The following is a 25,575-nucleotide window of genomic DNA, read 5'->3' as shown; positions in this document are numbered from 1 at the left end:
GATGACGAATTAATGGTTGCGTTTAATGTAACAACGTTGCTCGCTAGTATTCGGTGAATGAAGAAGCCTTGTCCCATCTCGAAGGTTGTCTTCTTTTGCAATATAACGAAAATACTTGGAATTATAAAGTTATAACTAAAATTAAATTACCATGACTGCATAGGTGAAAATTAGAGTTCTTTTATAAGCAGACGTGATTTTTATAAGCAGAGCAAAAGCGCACCCATGGGAAATCCTAAAGAAACTGACTAAAGAAAAGACACTGGAGCTCAGTCACTCACGGCCTCCTGTCATCATTAAACCTGATTTGCTCAACGATGATTGTTGTGCGTGACTCTGTTCAAAGTTGCTAGGAAAAGTTCGAACAATATTTTTTCGAGTTCAACATTTAGGCGATTTTATGAACTGTACGATGCAAATTTGATTGCCTGGTGTTTTCGTTAGGCAGCACGGATCGATTTCGTGATGATACGATGATATTTGTTGCCGTTTACTTACAGTCATTATTTTCAGTCGCGTTCATCGACTGATACTCCACAAGTTTTCGAACAAAAGATTCAGAAGGTTTCATCGAGATTCATGCGCACTTGGTTTCGACGAATGGAATATGAGTTCCTATGTCAGTTCTTTAGTCAGTTTCTTTAGGAAATCCCCTTTCGCCTTTTTTATGTGAATAAATTATGGCAAGTATAGAGGGTAACCTAAAGGATAAGCATGTTTTACCAATTCGGTGGTGGAGGTCTGTGGACCACATTATCTGCATTGTTAAACAGGGTTTCTCTAATAGTTTTATGAAACTGTGAACAATTCAAAGCCGTTCAAGGCCTGTGAATTTATAAACAGCACTCATATAACAAACAGTGTTATTTTTAAGCAAATAGTTGTAAGAAAATTCATCACCTCTGAATTTAATTTTTTTCGAATGCCTACGAATACCACGTGGGTTATTCCTAAAACTTGCAAATAAAAAGGATTAGACAGAATAAATCTTTGAAATTGCAATTTAATTTATATTTTCGTAAACCAACAGAAATCTGCAAAAAATTTCGATACTCTGAACCTTTTTCAAAAAGCGAGGGCCGTTTTTCCGTTTTCGGTGTTTTGCTACGTCTGGATTTGATTTACGAGCAATAACAGAAAATACAATAAAAAGTAGAAGAGTCTGTGTTTCAAGATAAAAAAAAAATAAAAAAAAAAGATACAAATGTAGGCTTGGTGTAGGACTACGAATGTATGCACCTATAGGTACAGTCCCTTCCCGTAATATATATATACTACTACTGACCTTTCTATAGATTTCGAATAAAGAAAAATATTAAAATTGATCATAATTAGGGTATGAAATGAGGAAGGCAAATGAGGAGCGTCCAATATAGCTCTAGTTTTCCAAAGCCCCTACCTAGCGCCTCCACGTGGCCATACCCGGTAATGCTCTATTGAGTACCCAAGCTAGGAGGTGCGATACTGGGTGGTTCCCGGCTGCCTGATCTGAAAATCGAGGGTTTGGGCACCCGGGCGAGCCACACGACCTTGTTAAAAGGTAAGCATAAAATAAGTTATTTTAATTATTTTTTTCGTTTTAGCTTATGAAGCAGCTCCTGCTATATAGTGAAAACTTTGGCCAATACGAGTGTTAATACTGCACATGGATATTGGATACCAGAAGAAAAAATTAAATTAATTATTAGAAGCACTTATGGAAACCAAAAGGACGCAACTCTATTCCATTCCAAGGAATGCTGGTGAGATTGTTCTATTTTTACTCATATATACCACATTTCATAAATAAACTAGCATCGGGAAGAGGGAGGGACCATCAGAGCACTTGTCAACTGAAACAGTCAACTTTCTAGGGTTAATCTTGGCCCGATTAACAACACATCGTGGATAATGAGCGGGCTCTTCTCCCCACCTGCTGCAGTAATTCTGCATTAAGACGGTTTATTCACCGATTGACTCAGGTGACTTAGCCCTTGGAAGGAGATTCTCTAAATTCCTGGTACGTGTAAGTGATCTTGCTTATCGACCAATTCCCTTTTGGCCCTTCATACAAGAGTTGGGAAGCATGACCAATCGTTGAATATGTTCAACTCTTTTTGACATGATAGGCTCATTGCTATGAACGGATGTTCTGCTAAGGCAGGTGGTAGTACCATATTCATTCATATTCATATTAAAATTGAACATAATTAGGTCAAAGTGTATGCTACATTTCGATACATTTGCAACAATCTATGAATTCCACCTAAATATTCACTTAAATATTTAAGATTACCAACCTTTCCTCCACGTTGAAGAGATTTTACCAATTCGATCCCTTCTTATCAGTAGTACATCCTTGCTACAATACATTAAATTCTCTTTCCACTACTCTTCCAAAAAAATGGCAAACGTACGCTTGTCGCAAACATATATATATATAACTAGCTGACCCGACAAACTTCGTATTGCCACAAATTAACCTGTGTTGTACATAAATCATGAATCTCGGATGATCTTTGTCACAATCTCGGGTTTTGCAAGCCCCCCAGTGGGCGGCGCTTCCGACGGCGGGTCACCGGCAACACTCGCGACCGTCTCGTCCTGAATGATCTAGTGTTACTATAGATAGTTTTTGTGGTCTTGTATTGACTAATGTTTTATGGAAGAGTCTTGAATTTCTCGAGTTCGATTAGTTTTTGAGTTTCGCAAAAATTTCTGTTTCATTTGTATGAGAGTCCATATCCCCCTACCACAGGGGTGAGAGGTCTCTAGCTATCGTAAAATAAATTCAAGACTCCAAAATCTCCCACATGCCAAATTTGGTTCCATTTGCTTGATTAGTTCTCAAGTTATAAGGAAATTTGAATTTCATTTGTATTGGAGCTCCCCTCTTAAAAGGGGAAGGGATCGTAATTCACCATAGAAAAAATTTCTGCCATCTAAAACTCCCACATGCCAAATTTGGTTCCATTTGATTGATTAGTTCTCGAGATAAGAGGAAATTTGCATTGCATTTGTGTAGAAGCACCCCCTTTTAAAGTTGGGAGGGGTCCTAATTCACCATAGAAAATATTTTTGCCTCCAAAAACCTCCACATGCCAAATTTGGTTCCATTTGCTTGATTAGTTTTCGAGTTGAGGAAATTTGTATTTCGTTTGTATAGGAGCCCCCCCTCCTAAAGTGGGGAGGGTCCCAATTTATTATAGAAAAAATTTTGATCTCCAAAAACACACACACGCCAAATTTGGTTCCATTTGCTTGATTAGTTCTCGAGTTATGAGGAAATTTGTATGGGAGCCCCCCCTCTTAAAGGTAAGAGTAGTTATCGAGTTATGCAGAAATTTGTGTTTCATTTGTATGGGAGCCCCCCCTCTTAGTGGGGGAGGGGTCTCTAACCATCACCAAAACCTTTCCTGGCCCCAAAAACCTCTACATGCAAATTTTCACACCGATTGGTTCAGTAGTTTTCGATTCTATAAGGAACATACGGACAGACAGACAGACAAAAATCGTTTTTTTTTATAGGTATAGACTACTGACCTTTCTATAGATTTCGAAAACAGATAAATATTAAAATTGAACATAATTAGGTCAAAGTATATACTACATTTCGATACATCTCCAACAATCTATGAATCCCACTTAAAGATTCACTTAAATATTTAAGATTACCAACCTTTCCTCCACGTTGAAGAGATTTAACCAATTCGATCCCTTCTTATCAGTAGTACATCCTTGTTACAATACATTACATTTTCTTTTCACTACTCTTCCAAAGAAAAGGCAAACGTACGCTTGTCGCATACATATAGAATCATGTTACAATCGAACACTACAGCTGTAGCGCACTTCCCCAACACAGATATCAAATTGGCCTAGGATTAATCGTCGTATGTAGAAAATCTTCGATCTGCTGGGACAAGGGAGTTTAATCACTTTTTCTGGCGCGATAAGACGTAGTCCTACGTCGAAACCCCGCATGGCTCGCATTCAATTCAGTTAGTTTTTTCCACAGAGCTCCTGCACTATCCATTGATCCGAGAGAAATTTCTTTCACGTCGTGTTTTATAGTCAACCCGAAACATGAAAACCATTACATTCAAACCGAACGATCCTTTTCAGGGCCATCATATGTACAAGGAGAGTTAATATAGAAGGTTTCCTTAAAATTTCAGGTTTCAAAGTAAAGAATCCGTATTGTTTCAGTCGGTACAATATCTGTCCGGTATTTTCTTTAATGTACGGAGCAAATAGTAATAGAGCAAAAGCAAAATGTTAAACATAAAAATTAAAGTACTGCGAGAAGCAGTTTTTTCTGTCTATTTACCACAAAGATGATCAAGGAGGATTTTTTTGAAACGATGGTTCTACAATTGATGGAGAGTCGGTAGGGGAAAGTAATGAAATTTTTTTTTGGGAAAGGAGGGGAAAGAGTGGAAAGGAAGGGGGGGGGGTAATAGATAGCTACGCTTAGCAAGTAGTCGTTGTGACTCCTACCTTTTGTCCAATGCTGAAAGGTGCATGGGTCGAACCAAGCTATAATCAGAGATTATAACCGGATTTGAGCCCACAACACCCGCCAGGGCGTGTGGCTCGCTGGTACCCGTGTGCCTTTGAACCATAGAGGCGCTGGACACAGGGGTGAGTGGTCTCAAACCATTATAGAAAAAATTCTTGCCTCGAAAAATCCCCACATGCCAAATTTGCTTCCATTTGCTTGATTAGTTCTCAAGTAATGAGATAATTTGAATTTCTAAAGTGGAGAGGGCTAATAATTCACCATAGAAAAAAAATTGCCTCCAGAAACAACCACATGCCAAATTTTGTTCCATTTGCTTGATTGGTTCTCGAGTTATGCAGAAATTTGTGTTTCATTTGTATGGGAAACCCCCTCCTAGTGGGCGCAGGGGTCTCTAACTCTCATAAGAACCTTCCTCAGCCCCAAAAACCCCTACATGCGAATTTTCACGCCGAGCGGTTCAGTAGTTTTCGATTCTATAAGGAACATACCAACAGACAGACAGATAGACAAAAATTCATTTTTATAGGTATAGATTTATTGTTTGTTTAAAATTTTAATAGTTAGGACTGTCTACAAGTTGGACAGATAAAAGCTCTGGATAAAAATATCAGAAGGGTTTTTTTAGATGATGGGACTTGGGTTTGAGCTTAGACTTGAACTTAGACACTTGGACACTTGGAGTTGGGTACTTAAACTTGGACAATTGGATTTGGACTTGGACGTTTGAACTTCGGTCTGGACAACTAGACAACTGGGCCCAGACTTGGGCACATGGACTTTGACACTGGACACTTAAAAGTACGAACTAGCACACTTGAGCATTCGAACTTGCACACTTAGACTTAGACACTTGTAATAGGACACTTAGAGTTGGATACTTGGAGCTGGACACTTGGAGTTGGACACTTGGAACCGGACACTTGGAGACGGACAATTAGAGTTAGACACGGGGAGTTGGACATTCGGAGTTGGACTTGGAGGACTAGGGCTAGGGCGAGGGCTAGAGCTAGGGCTAGGATTAAGACCAGGGTTAAGACTTGAAGGGCCAGAACTCGGAAGGCTGAGACTATAACTCGGAGAGCTAGGACTAGGACTCGGAGAGCTAGCACAAGGACTCGGAAGGCTGGGACCAAGACTAGCACTCGGAGGGCTATGACTAGGAATAGGACTCGGGGGCTAGGACTAAGAGTTGGAGGGCTAGAACTCGGAGAGCCACGGGTAGAACTCGGAGGGCAAGGGCTATTACTCAGGCCTGGAATTGAACTTACACTTGGAACTGGACTTCAACTTAGAATTGGACTCCAACTCGAACTTTAGTTTAATTTTGGACTTACATTTAGACATCGACGTAGTTCTAGCTATGCGATAACTTGTCGACCACCATCCTTCCGGGTGCGTGATGCAGTAGAATCAAATGTATAGCTTGTCTTCCCAGCAACGAAATCCAAGTCGGATAACCACTGGTGGATCCGAATCAATGGTTTAGTCGGACTGAACTTAGGTTTAGTCGGACTTAGTTGGTCTGGTGAATATGGATTAAAGCTTAGCGACCACTATTCTTCATATATTGTTAACCAGTATAGCAACATGTGGCGGTACATTGTCAGATGAATATTCCGACCATTTTTCTGTCAAATCTCGTTTCAAACAAATTAATTGTTGCCGGTATTAGGGTAACCAACCTATTATGGACCCCAGCTGAACATAATTTGGACACTTACAGAAAAATCAAATTGATGGGTCCAAATTACATTAAATCTCTGTAGATTCGTCTTTACTGTCGATGTTCCTAGCGCCTTAGAACTCCAACAAGTTATCTTGCGTTTGGCATATGTCTTTCCTAAGAAGATACTTCGTTTTCATTTTTTTTCAAGATGTCGAAGGATAAGTTTTGAAGCGTTGAAATCAGTCAAAATATTGCATTCTGCCAAGCACGTCGTTCACATAAATTTTCCATCATACATTTGGCGAAGCTCAGAAGCATAAGATGGATAACTATACTCTTCACCGGTGAAACACCAGAAACAGGGGAACTCTAAGTGACCAAGTCAATGGTGACTTGTGATTGCTGCGGCGTCGCTGAAATTAGCGATAAGTGGCTTGTCTGGACAATTTAGACAGTTTAGAGATGGCCCAAAAGAGCACAAACCACCGCAGCTCTATGCGAACCGGCACTTGGGAGTTTTGGGTTCAAGTCCCACCTGCCCAGTTAATTAATTTTTAGTCAGTACGTCATATTTGCACTAAAATATTTACTCCTTTATAAATAATGTTTCGCATTTCGACATTTATCCAAAATAAAATAAAACACTCATGGAAAAGTACGGAACTCCAGTCAAACCCAGTTAAATTCACACGCACTTTCCACTAACCGAAAATCGAACGATACTACGAGTGTCATATCAAATTACATGCTTGAGCGCTATTCGTACAAATCAATTTACGCGCAAAGCCCACAGCCGCTTGGAAAATAGTGACAAGCAAACCGCATATTTGTTCGTACTACTGTGCAAGTGCAACGCTAATTAAATTAGCCAGCAACACAAATTTCTGCCAGCTTGTGTTGGCTGTTTGTCTGTCTGTCGGAAGCAGCAAACGGGGCCGGATAGTGGGCCGAACCGCTTGCGCTTGTTGGTTGGTTCGATTTTTTTTGTGTTTTGACCAACTTTTCACTGCTGAAGTTGGCTACCTGTGCGCGAACATCGAACGCCGCATCGGTACCCGATCAATGCCTCTCCAGTGAGCGCTAATGAAACCAAGCTTGACCGCTAAGCACAGTTGCATTGCAGTGACCTGGGTGTTAGCCAGTCAGTAGCCTCGCACATCGACCATGAAACTGGGTTCAACTGGGTCCAACTCACCGACTGTGGAACTGTGCCACACCACGTTCGCTATCGAACGAGCGATGAATAATGTCACACCCACGAAAGTCGCCAGGTTTGTCATTAGTCATGACAGCACCAATTTGATGGCGTCCGGAATCATTCCCGCTCTAGTGATTTATCGAAACTGTGCGCTGCAAATGGGAAAACGTCAGTTGCCATGATGGATGTTTGCAAAATAATGATGGTTCCTTGACACTAACATAACGTCAGTTAATTTGTTTACATATAACGCGAATGTCATGTCCCAGGTCATGGTACCGCTTCGAAATGATTTGAAAGAGTGATATACCTTTGTGTGAGAACTGAGAAGGTTGCACACTATATACGTGACATCTTAACAATTCAAAAGCTGAAAATGACAACAACAAAAATCGTGCTTATCTTTACTGAACTCATCTGTTTCACTCACCTTTGGATCCAGCAATGCTCGCTCCAGGCTGTCCTCCCGTTGTTCCCGCTGATGACTGCAGCTTCCATTCGCTCCTCCGGCTGCTGCCTCCTGCCGAAGTCGGGCCCGTTCGACCCGAGCCAACGTCGGACTATCCATGATGGATGGCGTTCGGCTCGGTGGGCCGGCGGACCCGCCGTTCGTCTCCGGTTGATTAACCGGAGGCATCCTTGCCTTGTACGACACTTTGAAGCTGTTATGGTTTTCCTCTATCTTACTTAAATCGACCCTACCGGGTAATTAAACACAAAAGCTTTTCACAGTGTTGCCGCCAGCAGCGGGCACTTCAGCCAATAAATCTTAATTAAAGCTTCGCTGCGTACTTTATCTGCACTGGTTTTTGAGGTTTTAATTATAATTTTAATGCCCCGCGGTCATTAATGCCTAAGCAGCGAACACATACGAATCATACGCATCAAGGCAAAGTGCTGATATAGCACACTTCATTCTGCCTTTTATCATTAAATTTTCCAATCTATAAAAGTGAAAAATTATTATAAATCATCACTTTCCCATAACTTACGGGTGCAAAACTGCGTACCCATTCGGTGCCGGCTAGGCAGCAAAATGCAAGCGGAATAGAGATTCGAAGAACTGTTGCCGCTCCATCAAACCGAAACCAGCTTAAGCCAACCCGACGAGATGCAATCGGCACTGCTTCACTTTTCCTTTCCTATTTAATTATTTATTTTCTGTTATTTTTTTCTCCTTTTCTAACGAACTGCAATTACCAACCGGGTTCGATTTACTTTTCTCGCTTTTCCCTAGCCACTGTTACACATATTTCCCTCCAACAAAATTGCACTGCGAAACGTCCCGTGGTGGTACGTCTAACGAACGTGCCAATAAGTCGATGATGCTATGCTATCTCGAGGCTCGTAATTGCCTATGCTGGTTGCACTTTTCGCCGGCGCAGTGCCTGCCACACACAAACACGCACGCACACACAGACACACGTGAGCGGTGATTAAATAATAATCAGCTGAGATCGATGGTATCGTGTCTCGCTTTCCATCCGACGATCGACGATTTTAAGCGCGTGCTTATTTTTCTCGGATTATCATCCGATGGGCGAAAAAGTTATTATTTTCACTTCGGTGTGGTTTCGTCCAGTGAGTGAGTGTCCTGCTGCTTCGTGCTCCCGGGAAACTGACACTTTGTTGATTATTGTCTATCTGCAATTGGAGGAGAAAAAAAGAAAGTGTGAGTACTCACGTGTGAAACTAGATTGCAGTGATAATGGATTTATAAATGAATGAATTATTTAATTCGAAAAGTGATTGGCGATTCTTGAAAATATCTCTTTTTTTTTGCTAAATGTTTCATCTATTTATTTATTTCGTCATTTTGTGTTCTAATGCAGCTCCAACAAATACCTACATAAAGTTGTATACAGTTTTGCCAAGTGGCTTTTCCACTTTTTATCAATGAAATTAAAAAAAATGTTTCCGAATGCCTTAGTAATTCCATTCCCGTTTTTGGTCGTTTAGAAAGAGAAGCGAAATTTTGAATACCTCCTCCTCCTCTAGAGGCTCAGAAACGGGGTTTGTACTGCATCAAGAATTTGTCTTCATTATATTCGATCCTGGGCTACTCGTCACCAATTCGTTGAGCATTTCGACAGTCGCCTTCAATCTGGTTAAACCGTATAGTAGTACATCGGTCCCCTCTATTCCTGATGCCGGTTGGTGGAGTCGTACAAAACAGATTTCGCTGCACAGTCATCCGACATCCTTGCGATAGCGACATCCTCCCGACTTTCGTCTGGTGCACGATGTAAATGTCTCCAGTAGTGCCTGCAGTTCGTGGTTCATACGCCAACGGCACTCTTCACTTTTCGTTGGTATTCTGCCAGAAATAGTTCGCAATACCCTTCGTTATTTGAACGTACGTCTTCCGTCCCAGAAATATCCACGTAGATTTGATCAGCCGCGTCAGCTTTTCAGAAAAACCGTTCTCACACATCATTTGCTATAGGTATTCGTGCGCGACTGTATCGTATGCTGCCCTGAAATCCACAAAAATGTAATGCACAAAAATATAAACCAAAGATAAAAACCTGAATTAATCCACCTAGCGGCGTGACCTAGCCTTTCTACTGCCACAATCATCATTATTTAATTGCTCAGGAACATCTATAATTAACTTGACTATATTTTTAAATATCCGTTCCGTATTCCTCAAAATTCTCATTTGCCAGTAAAATTCACAACGTATTGCGTAGAGCAATTATATTTTCTTTTCTTGGGTGCGTAAATACTTGTAAACGTCATTTATGTTACTTTATGAACACCTTATTTATTTTTATAATATTTACGTGATTTATAGAAAAATAATGTAGACACAAAAGATAATTTTTGCAGACTTCAATGAATATATATAGAAAATTAGAAATTAACCCTCTAACGGGTCTACAGACGGCCTTAACTTTCGGGCTTCAGAGCCACATACGAAACTTGTTTTGAATTGACAATATGAAATATTATTACCATGCGTTCAAAAGTTAGCATCTTTGAAAAACAAGAGTTCAGAAAAATTATTATTATGCTTCGCTTTTGAAGAAAAAGGAAATCTACAACAAAATGAATAATCTCAATATTTTGCTATTAGTTTGCTTGGCTTGAATTTTGCAATATGTATCTGAATTAGAAAAAATAACTGAATAAAGCATTAGATATGAAAAAGAGAAATTGAACTTTTTCTTAGCTGGCGCTCCTTCAGATAATTATTTTTGCATGAAAATCAAAACTTAAGCTTCTTTTGAATGTAATTTCATGAAAAGATAGTCATTAGCTTGATCGCATCGTTTTTCCAATGTATCCCGTTAGAGGGCTAGGAAAACAAGATGGGGTCGAAAAATAGTGCAAAAGCTGCGCCATAAACATGCTTGAGAATGGGAAATATGATCGATATGATTTCCAGTGCTTGTCATTTTTGATTTATTTATTAAAACATGATACATGACATAAGACATCTGTCCTTTAAAATGTCACTAACGAAAATAAATCTTACAAAATTACTACCGTGCAACGTTTACTTCTTATTTTTCATATAACATTTCTAAGCTCTAGTATCTATTGATTGAAAAGGGCATCTATTGATACGGAAAATTTGTTTGAAATTTGTATAAATTTATTTGGAAAAATCAATTTACTAGTATTTTTAATCCTATCACCACTATACCTACATGCTTAAATTAACTGCTATTCTTCGCTTTTTGCTTTTCTTGTAGAATTGTGAGCAACAGCAAGTGAAGAAAATGACAATTGAATTCTGAAATCAAAGAAAAGAAAAAGCTTTTCGATTGAATCCCACTATTTAATATTTATTTGCAACAGATACGTAGTTCACCTACGACGTGCAGGCTTTATCAGTGTCTTATTTCAAAGCGTATACGTATCTGTCGCGAATAAATATTAAATAGTGGAATTTAGTCGGTAAAAGTTTTTTCTTTCCTTTAAATTCAGAGTTCGTATTCCACTAAGAGGCTTCAATAACTTCATACAATTGACATAATTCTCACTTTTCTTGAATTTCAATGCAAATTTAAAAATTGCAAGTTGACATCACATACACACGTACATACACACCTACATACATACATACATACATACATACATACATACATACATACATACATACATGCATGCATACATACATACATACATACATACATACATACATACATACATACATACATACATACATACATACATACATACATACATATATACATACATACATACATACATACATACATACATACATACATACATACATACATACATACATACATACATACATACATACATACATACATACATACATACATACATACATACATACATACATACATACATACATACATACATACATACATACATACATACATACATACATACATACATACATACATACATACATACATACATACATACATACATACATACATACATACATACATACATACATACATACATACATACATACATACATACATACATACATACATACATACATACATACATACATACATACATACATACATACATACATACATACATACATACATACATACATACATACATACATACATACATACATACATACATACATACATACATACATACATACATACATACATACATACATACATACATACATACATACATACATACATACATACATACATACATACATACATACATACATACATACATTACACACATTGAATACAATCAACATTTGATTGATATGTTTTGATTTCACACGTTTTAACGGTTTAATATACGGGGCTTAAATGTTAAAGTTTGAATAACTTTTGAATGAACCGTCCGATTTTAAATAACTCGGTTTCGTTTGATAGATCTCAGCAGTAATTTTCAAATAATAATAAAATGTGTGATGGTTTTCATAAAATTGATGCTTATATGTTACAAAAATATGTTTTAAATACTATTTTTCCACATTTCTTTATGTAACTTTCAAACTACAAGTCCACTCGTCATGAAATTTGGAAGTTAAGGGTTTGCAAGGCTCCCCTTTCATATGCAATCAATTTTGTTCAAATCGGTTGAGGAACCTATGAGATAATGAATTCCCATATTTTTCGTATTTTTATACATAACTTTTGAACTAAAAGTCCGATCAATATGAAATTCAATAGCGACCTATGGGACACCTAGACCTTCCATTTGACACTAAGAACATTAAAATCGGTCCAGCCATCTCCGAGAAAAGTGAGTGAGATTAAAAAGCGTCACATACACACACACACACAGAAAATGCTCAGTTTTCGAAACTGATTCGAATGGTATATGACATTCGGCCCGCAGGACCTTCTTTCCATTTCCGGTTTTCCGAGTGATTTCTATACCTTTATACTATATATTTATATAGTAGAAAGGCAAAAACATTAAAGTATCGTCACATTAAACTTGTCTTAATTCTATTTATAAATGTATTCTTCGAAATTGTAAAATTGGTCACACACGTCATTGAAAACATTAGAGGTATTGTTTCGTAGTGTCCGTGTACGACGAAAAGTGGGTCGAGGAAATTCTCGGGATTTGAGCAGTCGAGGCATAACGTCAACGTTTATCTTTAAAGTTTGCTTGCTACTGGATAACGATAAAGTTTGCTACTCAGTGTTTCAATATTCGGTAACTTGCAACTATCCTCTTATGGTGGAAGATTTCGAAAATCCGACCACGGAAGATATCTCACCGCGTATCTGACGAATATGCATTGCATAACTTCGATTCTGGATGACCAAATATGTTTAAACAGACTTCACACTACACAGGCCATGTCTTGAAAAGTATAAAGCTCGCATGCAATATGGATCGCGGAAATCATTGGCTATGTACATTCATAAACCTAAACTGCAATTCGCTTTAGAAATGACGTTGTAGTAGTGGTTTTGAAAGGTCATTCTAGAATCCAGTTGAACCCCTAGCTCTTTAACAACACAGACACGTTCAAGGTGAGACCCTTCGATTTCGTATGCGTACACGATTGGAGTGTTGCTTCGACTAAAGGTGATGACTGTACATTTAGACATGCTGATAGTAAGATTATTTAAGCAGAACCACTCTGTAATCAGGTTAATATGATCTTGCAGTTGCTTGTAGTCTTCAGCAGATCGCAGAGTGAGAAATATTTTTAAATCATCAGCATACAACAGCTTGCAGCCAAAACAAACGTTGTTAAATATATGAGGAAAAGTAACGATCCTAACTTACTTCCCTGTGGAACTTTCAACAATTCAGTAGAGTGAAAACCATGCGATTCAGTAGAGCCTAACTTTACTGAGGGTTTTCGATTCGCTACCTCTTGAACCAGCAGACAAAGCCATCAGAAGCTCCTAGGCGTTTCAGTTTTCGAAGCAGAATTTGATGAGCAGCTTTAAGGCCCATGGAATGGCAGGCCAAGCAATGGCAAAAGGTTCGTGTTGATTGTGCGTTTGACGAAAAACCCAAGTTGTTCTAGTTGTATAGAGATGTAAGATTTTACTTCCTTCAACAGCAGTGTTCCCAAAAGGACCTGCAATAGTTTCGACCCGACACATAGAGAGGTGATGTCTCGGTAGTTTATCCCTTTTCTTAGAAGCTGGAAAGATATAGGATCTGGATCCGCTCGACTTCGTACTGAGCCTCGATTAGATGGACTAGTTTATCTGGAACTCCTCTACACCGAAATGCACCCCAGATGTTTTCGTGGTTGAGTCGGTCAGAAGCTTTTTCATTGTCAACGAACACCAGCAGAAGAGAGTGCAGGAATTTGTTGATCTGCTCCAGTATAATGTGGAGCTTTGTGATAACCCTACTAGCACGGTTGTTGCAAACTAGTTGTGGTAACCGAATTATGACTTATTTCAGTCGCAATTTGGTTGCTTCAACTGAATGTACCTAAAGTGTGCAACCTGGGATGGTCTACACATGATCGGCGAACGCGGAATCCAACTAACTACAGCCGTACAACCAAAAGGGTAAAAAATTGAACTTTTTGTCTACGGTCTTTTGCTTTCATTTTAACAATATAGTGACATTGGAACTTTTGTTCGTAGGAGTACCCCCCATAATCTGAAACTATCAAAAGTAACTCATGGCTTACTATGATAAAAATAAAATAATAACTTTTTTGTGTTGGTAAACACAGACATAGCTTGTTAGTCAAATTTGTACAAAATATAAAAAGATTGCAGCAGTGCAATCAGAAACATATGTTTTATTTGAGTGCTTCGATAACTGCCTAGAACAATGTAAAATTCAACCAACATCTATTTTTTCGGCCTATGGCCTAGTTCTAGTGGAAGAACCGGTAGTTTTGATGTTCTTTGAATAAAAAATAGTAGATTACTTACAGTCTTAAGAAAATAGTTATAACATATTAAAATTGTATGTCGACAAAGTATTTTTATTGGCAAAAGAAAAGGCAAATAGGCTTAATTTAGAAACCTGCTGAAAATACCCTCCCGTACGTACCCTAAGTCATGACCTTTTTATGCTTTCAAATTGTGAGTGGTATTTAGGGGAACTGGGGGGAAAATGAACACCCTTAGCAATTTCGCCATTTTCTTCCCCAGGAACCAACCAAATGCTGAACGCACTACATGAATTGAAAGCTGGATTCATATTCCAAGTAGCAAAATATAAAGATGTTTGAAAAAGGACGATTTGTCATGAAAAATTCATTATTTTCGAAAGCGTCACATTCGAGCCTGATTTTTTTCGTGTGGGTAAAATGAACATGCAGTGAGGGCAAAATGAACATGTCATAGAAAACTAAAGTTAACATGCAGTTTGCATAAATTAAACATTATTTTACCTTATCATTGTTCTACATAAGCTGTAGAAATTCAACAAAGCTGCTGAAATTAAAATAGGATTCCACAAAGTTAACATAATGTATCTTCACCACGTTCATACAATGCTTGACTTTCAACTCGCTTCATCGGTCATTTTCCGTCATTTTTCGAGAGACTCGATCATTTTTATTGATTGAATTTTAATTAGGTCCTGGCTGCTGATAAATGGAAAATAAAACATCATTATACATATTGTTAATTTTGCCTCCATAGTGAAGTGTTCATTTTGCCCCCAAAACACCAATTGTTTTCTAGTGTTTATTATAAACAAACAGTTGATAAAAATATTTGGAATTTTCGACAGACTAGCAGAACAGTGATAAGCAAACAACACTAAATGATACCAATAGTTGAAATTTAATTTGTTTCGCCAAAAAAGCTTATATACTAATAGTGGAAATTACCATCGGCGTCAGATTTCAACAAATATTTTTTACTTTTTCAATTTTTTTCACATCGGAAAGCTTATGATCACTACATATTGTCTCAAACAGCTTGAAATACTTCTAGGAGAAGATACCTATTGATCTGGAACAGATTTTAATCGGTTTACTGGGAATTTGGCTACCTGTTCATTTTACCCCCCCTGTTCATTTTACCCACAGTTCCCCTATACGAACAAAAATGCTAGAGACCCTAAATGCTACAATGAAAGCAAAAGACGCTAGGACAAAAGGTCCTCTCTTCGCCCTTTTGTGCGATGTCACCGGCGCCAAATAGAAATAGGGATTCGGGAGCATATGTGGAAGTAAATCGTACATACATACCTTGAGGAGAGGAGCGAATGAAATTGATTGAGTTCACTTGTGAGTTGTGACAGTTCACTCTATAACGAATTTAAGCAGAGGCAGCTGTTTACATTTTAAGTAAACGTTGAAAAAGTTTTTTTTGTGCGAGGAAGCAGCACTACCTTTCACCAAACTCCAACACAGAGCTAGTGGAAATATTGAAAATAATACTGAAAATATCCGTTAGTTAGGTTTTGTACGAAATTTGTCATAAAAATCGGCAATACATTTGTTTATGGACGGACCAAATTTATACCAGCTACCAGAACTTGCACAAATTTCAAGAGTACAACCTACCCAGGATTCACATGTTTATTGATTTCAAAGCTTCGAAAACAGACACTGAGGAAGCCTGCAAGTCGTAGGCGAAATACGTATCTGTCATTGAATAAAATACACATAGTAGAATTAAATTGGATAAGTTTTCTTATTTTTTATTTTTAGATTTCAAAGCAGCATACGATACGGTCGATCGAGAACAGCTATGATAGATAATGCACCAACACGGTTTTCCAATGGTGCCTAACGCCATTTAGTGATACATTTTAAGCGTATTTCGCGAACACCATCGAGTCCCTATGAGACGCAGCGAGAATTAGAAGGACTATTCTAAGCTAATGACAAGCGCATATTTTACAAGAAGGTGAACCAAACCCGTAATGGCTACACACTAAAACCTGACTATAAGACTGTGTGGGGGAATCTAATCCCAAACGAGCGCGTGGTGGTCGACAGGTGGAAGCAGTTCTTCGATGAACACCTCAATGGCGAAGTTGCAGAAGATGTCGGAACGGTAGTTAACCTAGAAGTATAGTAAGGAAGATAGTAATGTGACAGCACCTAATCTCCAAGATGTCAAACAAGAAATCGGGTTTCTATTGTTAGAGTTCGTCATCGTGAATTTTATATATCACTTTAATTGATTTTTTCGGTGAAAATAAAAACTATGATGCTTTCAGCTGACGTTTCGACTTACTATCCCTCAGTCATTGACTACGCATTAAACATCTATTTTCACTGCGTCGTCCTCTATAACTTCAGTTCTATAACTCTATAGCTTTATTTTCATCGAAAAAATCAATTAAAGTGAGATATAAGAAATCGGGTTGCCTAAAGGTCCAAACAGCATCCGTCTGCGTCAATTTAACAGTAAATCCATGGGAAAACTGTCAGAATAACGCTAACGGACGCGTTGACGCAGCATTCTGTCAAGACCCACAAAGCCGCTGGTAAGGACCGCCATGTTATAAACATGGCCGAGAAACGCTGGCCACGGCTCTACACTGTTTTTTTTTAAAGATTTGTGAGCCCTCCGAAAGATCTTGCAGAAATATCGGAAGGACGTGCCCACGCATGTAGGGCAGGCATCATTTCACCAAGGGTAACCAACTGCTAGGCTTCGCAGATTACTTTGATATCATAGTCATGAGCTTTGGGATGGCGGAGGCAATCTTTGCCAGAATCTGAAAGTGGCATAGGAGAATTGGACAAAAATAAATGCGTCGAAGACCATACACATGAAAGGAAGGAGTGTCAAAGGAAACAAACGCATGCCTCGCGCGGATGGTAACCATTGATGGCGACAAACTAGAAGTGCGAGATGAGTTCGTGTATTTGGAATCGCTAGTGATCGCTGATAACAACATTAGTAGGGAGATCCAGCGGTGGCGCATTCAAGCGAGAAATCGGGCCTGTACGTCCCACCGTACCAAACTGACAACCCTTATTAGACCTGTAGTTCTTTATGAACTTGAAGCTGTAACGCTGGTCACGTAGGACACACATGCCCTTGCCGTGTTCCATGCAACTTGGAGAGATTCTCATCAGGCGAAATTCGGTAGGCTACGGTGGGCTGGGCACGTCGTAAGGATGCCGGACGACAGTACGACGAAAACAGTTCTCATGACCAACCTTATCGGTACCAGGAACAGGGGTTAGGGGTTCAACGTGCAAGATGGCTCGACCAGGTCGAAAGGGATTGGCGACGTCTAATACGACAGGGAAATTGGCGACGAGTGGCCCACGTGAAATAGCACGTGCATAGAGCTGTTGACGACGACTTACAAGACTTCCGTTTTGAAAATATACTAACAACGTATCCATGCGAACGTTCGAGGTAACTATGGTTTACTATCAGGACATCATATTCCCCTAGGATCAAATCAACCGAATAATTTCTGACCTGTTGGGACGGGCAAACTCTGTCAATTATTATTATTATTATTATTATTATTATTATTATTATTATTATTATTATTATTATTATTATTATTATTATTTGTCTTATTTATTCTGCAACTTAAGGCAATGCCTTTTCAAATGTTACAATGAATATATATGGTAGAACTAGTGTCACATAAATTAGGTACAATCATAATTTCTAATTCATAAACATTTTCTTATCGTCCTATTTTCATTGAAAGTGCTCGAACAATCTTCTCCTAAATGCTGCTTCTGACCTTTCCAAAGTTAAATCATTTGGTAATGAATTCCAAATTGCTACGCCTCTTACAAAAAATGAGTTACCATACTTCCGGGATCGATGCCGTAGTATTACAAATTTTTGACAACGAACGCTCCGTAAAGGTCTCAGTTTACTGAATAAATAGTGCGGTTCTTTGAATTTTACTAAACGAAACATCAGCAAGCAACATCTGAGCTTTCCAAAATTTTGAAACGGGCATCCGATCAACTGTGATTGTAAATGCGAAACGTGAGAAAAACTATTTAGATTATAAACAAACCTTATGCATGAGTTTAACGCCACCCTTAATTTATTAAGGGTTTGCAACTGAAGAAGCCTGCATCAAAAGGAAATCACATGACATAAAATGTGGAAGGATAAGTGCCTTGAACAGTCTAACTTTAGTATCAGTTCTCAAAAAACTAGCACTAAGATGCAATGAGCGCAGTTTGCTATATACTTTTCCACATTGTACAATGATAAAGTTGTCCCATTCCTAAACTAGTAACAGAACTAACAAATGGCAAAGAAGTGTCATTCAGCCTCAAGGACGGTTTATCTACGTCATTTCTAATGTCGCCTATGAACATTGCATACGATTTATTTACATTGATGGACAATTTGTTTCTCACGGACCACTCAGATATACTCGACAAATCGTCATTTAGTTGCAAAGCAATAACATTTTGACGTAGGACTACGTCTTACGGCAAGTTTTGAGATAGGGTGTCATTCCAAAAAATCGAAAAATGCGAGCGTCACGAAAAATGAAAGGTTTTGAGCGCTAATAGCTCAGCGGTTTTCCGATCGATATTCAATATTCTTACACCAACCGATCGGAAAATCTTCTAAGAATTGACCCAAATAAAGAAAAGTATGGATTCTTGATGTTGAACTATTGAAAAATTAAAAATAATGAATCTATGTTTTGCCAGAATTCTTGCTTCGTGATTGGTTGGAAGATTCTTTACGATGTCTAAACCTATACCAATTTGATATCTGTGCTTGGGAAGTAAGCCAAAACAAGTAACAAAGTTTTCTCATTTCAACAAGATTTCTTAACACCGCGATTAAGCCTAGACCATTTTGATGTCCTTGCTTGGGAAGTACGCCAGAAAGAGTGACAAAGCCCCCTCGTGCCAACAGATTTCTTACGAACGCGATTAAACCTAGTCCAATTTGATGTCTGTGTTAGGGAAGTGTGCCAGAAAAAATGACAGAAGTTCGTTGCCCCAACAGATCGTAAATTCTTTACTGCGAGACGAATAAACCTCGGCGAATTTGATATCTGTGTTGGAAAAATGTGCTACAACTGTAGTGTTCGGTTATAATACGACTCTGTATGAATACGCATGCTTGCCGTTTCATTAGAAGTGTAGTGAAAAGCTGTGCTGTTAATAAAATAGGATTGAATTGGTGAAATCCCTTCAACGTGGGGAACCATGGGTAATAAAAACAGTCTTTAATTTCAGTAAGGTAGCAGGAAAGCAATAGTTTGTGTTCTTCATTTTGTTAAATTGTTTTCAAATGCACAATCTTTTGAGAATTGAACGTATGCAATGTTACTACTTTGATAAATGTTACATACAACGCATGTAGCATGTATATATGTTGCATTTAGCACGTATATATGAAGAATCGAATGATTACAAGCATGAATACATGCTACTATCACTACAAAGAGACTTATGTATAGGGATGTGCGATATTTTATCGATACCGGAGGTATCGATATTTTCATTCGATATATCGAGTATCCGGCATCGATATTTTACCATGCGATATTATCGGATATCGATACCTTTTCATCCGATATTATAGGTATCGAAAGCTACAAAAAGGCCAGTTCTTCACACATAACTTTTTGCCAAATTATCGAACTCGCGTTTTTCAGTTTTCAAGTTTCCAAACAGGCATGTCTATTGTCTAAAAGCTGAACCATACTGCATGCCGCATTTGAAAAATACAAAGTTTACAAAGTTTATTTGAGGCAATACGCTGCTGCCGTGCCTGATAAAATGAACTGCACACTCAAAAAAAAAAACAACCGCAACCCATTTCGGTGTTGTCTTTCATACGCCGGTTTTTAGCACTTCTGTAACACCCGGGATTGCGTGTGCTAGCTTCGTAAAAGATCCTCGGATATATGCTGGATGTGTGTCTTTCTGCTAGCGTTAGGTTTTCGTATTCCCTTATCTATTTCATTGACTGACACAGCCAACTGAAATAAATTTGAAGCACCTTCATGTGTGTTTTTGCAAACTTGGGAATACTCTTCTACGGTGGATGCCGATATCAACGGACTGTTTCCTGAAGCCACCACCGAACATCGTATCGCTGCAAGCGCAGATTAATTTGCAAGAACCATTTATAAAGTGAGTTGTGAAGCGAGCTACGTATGATAATTTGCTTTAAACCGATCGTGCTCCTGAGCAGTTACTTATATTCTCTGCCTAAAAATGCGAATCTCATAATCCAACCATGCCTTGTGTCACTCAAAATATTTCAGAAAATCGAAAAACTTTTTTATTACTTAATATTAGTTTATTAGATGTTTCCGGATATATGGGGCTTTGCCGAAATTAGCTGAAAGGAGAGCTTTTAACTTGGACCCCAGGACCAAACATTTTGGCTTCACTCAAATTATATGCAGATAACAGTCTTGCCAGCGCGTTGGACGATATCAGTTAACTCGGAAATGTGTTAACCGGGTGCATTGAAAACTGGTGCTAAAAGTATCACAAACCACCGATAAATTCCTAGCCACACTTCGAGGTTGTTTGCATGTATGAAAAAGAGATGAACTTGGTTGCGTCTTGCGTCGTTTTAGGAAACGGTACCGACCGTATAAGCTACGCTCGGTGTTTTGCCAATGTCTGATTCTAATTTAAAATTTTATTTTATGAGATGTGGATTATCTTTAATATTTTCCCCCCTAGAATAACACAATGTGAATAAATAATATAGAAGGTAAACTTATGCGAATCTAAATTACATCTAACACTTTTCTGATTATAGGAGTTAATGTAAGCATTTATAATGCTGCTTCTGTTGGAATATAACAAACTATGCAGCAAATCAGCGGGGTTTTCAAAACAAAATCTTGCCTGGATATTTTGTTGCATTTTAGACCAATCTATTGAAAAATTGTTTGAAACTGATCAGTTCTAGTCCTGGTGTTCTAGTCAAAAAGCGCCCGCCTGACCAATAAATCTGCAGCGAACATTGTCGAGTGGAACGTATACGGTATCTTGGAGGTGCGGAGATGCCGGCGACATAAACGAGGCAGGTGGCCGCATCGCAAGCCCGTGACGGATCGTATCTGAAAAGTTTCTGAATATTTCGGGTTTCGATATCGGTCAATATCGAAGTATCGATATTTTGGTTGCGATATACTCATTACTCAGTATCGGATCAGTCCGATATATTGCGATACCTGATATCGATACTTTGGCTTTCGATTCCCATCCCTACTATGTAGTCCTGCGTCACCTATTTATGCGGTCGTGTCTTGTACACAACCCCTCTGATTTTTATCTAGATTATTGCAGCTATAATACAACTGCACGTCATCTGCGTAAAGGTGGATCAGGCAATATTTGAGTATGCTTGGAAGGTCGTTTATATACAGCGAAAATAAAACTGGTCCTAAAACTGAGCCTTGAGGCACTCCTGAACCAATCGGAACATAATTAGAAAAACAAGAATTATTCCAAACAGTCTGAAAACGCTCACTTAGGTATGAACTAATCAGTTCAACAGCATGACTCGAAAAACCAAATTTGTTCACTAACTTTCGACATAAGTTACTGTGCGATATTGTATCGAACGCCTTGGAGAAATCCAATAAAATCAAAACTACTGGCTTTCCTTCATCCATAATCATCCCTATATCGTCAAATATCTTCAGCATGGCAGTTTTAGTACTGTGATTAGGTCTGTATCCTGATTGAAAGTCCGTCATCAGCTTATTTTCATGGGTATGCGTACAAATTTGTTTTTTAACAATGCGCTCAAACGCTTTCGAAAGTACGCTCAAAATGCTAATGGGACGTAGGTTATCAATGGTATTAACTGTACTTTTCTTTCTGATTGGGATAATTTTCGAGTATTTCCATGCAGATGGGAATTTACGTGTAGTGATGATTGTGTTAAATAAAAAAGTCACTTGGGTTATAACCATTGGCAGAATCATTTTTAAAAACCGAGGAGAGATATTGTCAGTACCAATTGCATTAGAGGAGATCTCATATAGAGAATTTACAACTTCGGTTTCATTCACTGCAATGAAATTAAATGGATTGTCATGTGATCTAGTTGTAAATGGCTGATGTGGATCATCGTTCAAATAATTACTGCCGAAGTGTTCGTTAATGTCATTGGCACTAAAACTGTTGCATGTCTTGGCAGATGATTTCCCTACTCCCATATTATTTAAACGCTTCCACAGAACTTTAGTAGACAGTGCAGGATTAAGTTGATTACAATAAAATCGCTCCTTGGCTTTATGCACCAAGTTCGTCACATTATTGCGAAGTGTTTTGTATAACGTATGGTGATCAGAGTTTTTCGAGATTTTCCATTGTCTAAAAGCTAAATCACGATCTACTATAGCTCTACCAATGTCCCTATTAAACCAAGGACTTGATTTAGATGTCCTGAAAGCCACCGTAGGTACATATTGATCATGTAGATTTCCGCTAAAAATAAAAATTCCGCTAAAAAAAAAATTGAAATAATCCGCTAAAACATCAGTATCAGTCGATGAATAAAACGGCTACCAGTCACAATCAGTTAATGCAGTTCTAAGACCTTCAACGTCGATGCTATTGTAATCACGATAGCTAACAGTAACGATGTTAGATTCTACGGCTGAATTATAGTCAAGTGATGCAAAGAGAAGATCATGGTTTGATAAAACTGGAATTTCTATTTGACTGAATCTTAAAACCCGGGAAACGTTATTGGTAAGAATGAGGTCTAGCTGGGAAGAGCCATTCTTGTAATAAAAAGTGGGTTCACAACCTATGTTAACTAATTGATGGTTGGTTAAAACATCTTTAAACCGTCTCGTCGAAGTTAACTCAGAGTTAAGCAAATTTGAATTGAAATCTCCTAAACAGTATACATGATTATATAGCGAACCATTGTTCTCCAGCAACATGTCTAAAATACTCGAAGCATCCACGTTGGGAGGATTATAAAAAACAGCCAATAGAATTTTGGTTCCACCGGTTGACAATTCTAGCATTAAATACTCAGTGGTCCCATCAATAGCATTGGCAGATTGATCAACAACACGGTAGCTTAATCCACACTTCAGATAAATAACGATTCCACCGCCCAACCTTAGGGTTCTGTCGTGTCTAACGAGATTGTAACCATTTATTCTGATCACACTGTCGTCAATGCGTTCATTCAACCAAGTTTCACAAATGCATGCAACGTCTACGCTGGATATATCAAAGACCTGCTTCAATTCATGAAGCTTACTTAGTCTCCGAGCACAAATGCTCTGACTGTTCGCCAAGCATATTGAGAGCTTACCAGGGTAAAGAGCAGATTTCATAACAGTTCCTGGAATACACCATTCTGTAGAGGCGGCACTATTGTTTACGCTAGCCATAATCGTTTTGGGGAAGAGCCGCATGTTGGAGAAGGCTTGTTTCGAACACTATTTCTAAGTTAACTACAGCAATCTTACTCGACAACATATTCATTACAATTTTCTGATTACAGTTACACAAATACATAAACATATATGGCTCAAAACAAAGCTTAGAGATATCAATAGCATATCAAAATTGCGAACACACTCTGGATCATCGCACATAAAATTGTAAACAAAGTCGAAAGGAAATGTTATTTTCTACGAATCAGCATTTCAAGGTCATTGAGAGATGAAACTGGCATATCCTGGTCATCTGGACTGCATTTTACGAATACCACACCTTGTTTAGTCATCACAGAACGTAGTTTACCATCTTTCTTCATGTTCAGAGTCTTCGATCGTATTTCCCTTGCAGTCGGTCCCAGGTTCTCGTTAATAAAAATGCGTTTATCAACAGAAAACCCAATCGATGTGAGGGAAAGAGTACGGGTCCGCATATACCGTGCGAAGAAATCATTTCTGTGCACAGTGAAGGCAAACTGTATCAGTATCACTGCACTTTTGCCATTCTCGAGCCTCTTCGATGATAGTCGGCGAATATCAACAAAAGGGAAGTTGTTTTCCTTGTACCCTAGAACACGGCACCATCAGTGTTACCAGGTCGATTGCCCATTTTCCCGCTGCCCAGAGCTTGATTTCCCGCTGAAATCCCGCTGGCCAGGATCAATTTCCCGCTAGAAATCCCGCTGAATCGAAAGTCATATTATTCTTTCGTTTCTGGTGCAATATTTCAGTAAGGCTTGCATTTGAAATTAGGATGATCTGCTGAAATTGAGAGGTTGCAATTGAATGAACATTATGCAAATTTACTGCATTCATGTTGACGAAGTTTTGGGATTCAGGAAACAGAAAACGAAATATTCTGTTATCCCTTATATAATGACAGTTTACTGCGAAATTTCGCAAGAATTATAAGATTAAGGAGTCTAAGAACACAGGCGAAAATTTCGAAAGAAGCTTTTAGCACAAATTCTTTTTCTGTGTCTAGCTATCATAAAAATCATGCAAAATTTCAGCAACGCTGGCAAATGGTTATGGTTTTTGGTGACAAAAGAAGATATGTTTCAATCTTTAGAAACACCCAAAAATCAAAAATATCTGTAAAGCGCATCGGCTCTTTGTTCTCGCCTTTATTTTGTTTTAGCACCGATTTGTTTTGGTTTTGTTATCATACAAACCAAATTATGGGCCCTATTCTGTAAGTCACGTCGAGTGTCACTTTGCTCGAATAGTCGACTTTTGCTATTATGTAAGTCACACGACCCAATTTGCTCGAATAGTCGACTTTTGCTATTATGTAAGTCACACGACCCAATTTTGTCGAGTAACACGACTAAGTCCATCGCCAAAAAGCTAGTGACTAAACGGTTAGCAAATGACGCCAGAGTTAGCTTTGTTTTGATCGTGCATTGAGCCGCTATGTTACCCATTCTTCTTGCACTCGAC

At 38.5% G+C, this 25,575-nt stretch overlaps 1 protein-coding gene across 1 annotated transcript in view; it reads right to left on the bottom strand.

Annotated features, from left to right (window-relative positions):
* LOC128741307 (putative uncharacterized protein DDB_G0277255) overlaps positions 1-25,575 on the bottom strand; it is a 224,431-nt gene that overhangs the window by 184,927 nt on the left and 13,929 nt on the right. Inside the window, exons 2-3 of the mRNA XM_053837035.1 lie at positions 8,379-9,012; positions 7,799-8,312 (exon numbers count right to left, since the gene is read on the bottom strand). Coding sequence (XP_053693010.1) covers positions 7,799-8,005 — 207 coding nt within the window. The 5' untranslated portion in view covers positions 8,006-8,312; positions 8,379-9,012. The remainder of the gene's footprint in view (positions 1-7,798; positions 8,313-8,378; positions 9,013-25,575) is intronic.

The sequence above is a fragment of the Sabethes cyaneus genome, chromosome 3, assembly GCF_943734655.1.
Source record: "Sabethes cyaneus chromosome 3, idSabCyanKW18_F2, whole genome shotgun sequence".
Lineage (NCBI taxonomy): Eukaryota > Metazoa > Arthropoda > Insecta > Diptera > Culicidae > Sabethes > Sabethes cyaneus.
The sequence above is the reverse complement of the archived record's forward strand: the minus strand, read 5'-3'. Positions and strand labels throughout refer to the sequence as shown.